Source organism: Penaeus monodon, chromosome 15, assembly GCF_015228065.2.
Source record: "Penaeus monodon isolate SGIC_2016 chromosome 15, NSTDA_Pmon_1, whole genome shotgun sequence".
In the NCBI taxonomy this organism is placed as follows: Eukaryota; Metazoa; Arthropoda; class Malacostraca; order Decapoda; family Penaeidae; genus Penaeus; species Penaeus monodon.
Genome location: NC_051400.1, coordinates 41,413,632 through 41,414,281, shown reverse-complemented (window position 1 = coordinate 41,414,281; position 650 = coordinate 41,413,632). Strand labels below are relative to the sequence as shown.

General features: G+C 41.5%; 1 protein-coding gene across 1 annotated transcript in view; it reads right to left on the bottom strand.

Annotated features, from left to right (window-relative positions):
* Nucleotides 1–6: 6 nt before the first annotated feature.
* LOC119582047 (amino acid transporter AVT1D-like) overlaps nucleotides 7–650 on the bottom strand; it is a gene marked incomplete in the record, with an annotated part of 27,404 nt that continues 26,760 nt past the window's right edge. The window contains 1 exon segment of the mRNA XM_037930289.1: nucleotides 7–503. Within this exon segment, the coding sequence (XP_037786217.1) occupies nucleotides 360–503 (144 nt within the window).

Genomic DNA, 650 nt, shown 5'->3' with positions numbered 1-650 from the left:
GAGACTGAAAGGGAAGCAAGAAAACTATATAAAGACCGACAGATTGAAAGGAAAACGGACTTATGGAGATGAAAAACACAAAAAATTATAATTAAAAAAATTACTAACAAAGGTACCCTGTTTATCTAAACGCTAATCATTGACGGACTAGAAACCAACATACAATATATCCACAAAACAATAAATGAGCAAAAAAGGTCTACATTCATCCCTCCCCCACACACAACCCTTAAATAAAAAAATAAAAAAATCACAATTCGTGGACCCCTAACACAGCAATGAAGAATCTTTCTACCCCCCCCCCCTCTTTACCCCCAATCACATAGAGATGCCACACAGGGTATTCAGTACCACAGTACTTATACGGAGTCGAAACAGGTGCCTTCGTATTGTCCAGGTGCCAACAGGGCATTCATAGCCGCCCAGGTGGCCGCTACTGTAGTCACAAGTCCTATGAGAACCACTAACCAGAGTAGCGTGCGGTGGGACCAGTGGATGTGCCTGCAAGCAGAAAGGAAGGTGGTGATATTGGCGTTGTGACTGTTATGGTTGTTAATTACTATTAGTATTGAGGTCTTTCATTAAGGTTAGTGTTGTCATTCTCGTTATTCGTTGTTTTGTGTGAAGGAAGGTCTGCGAACACACACACA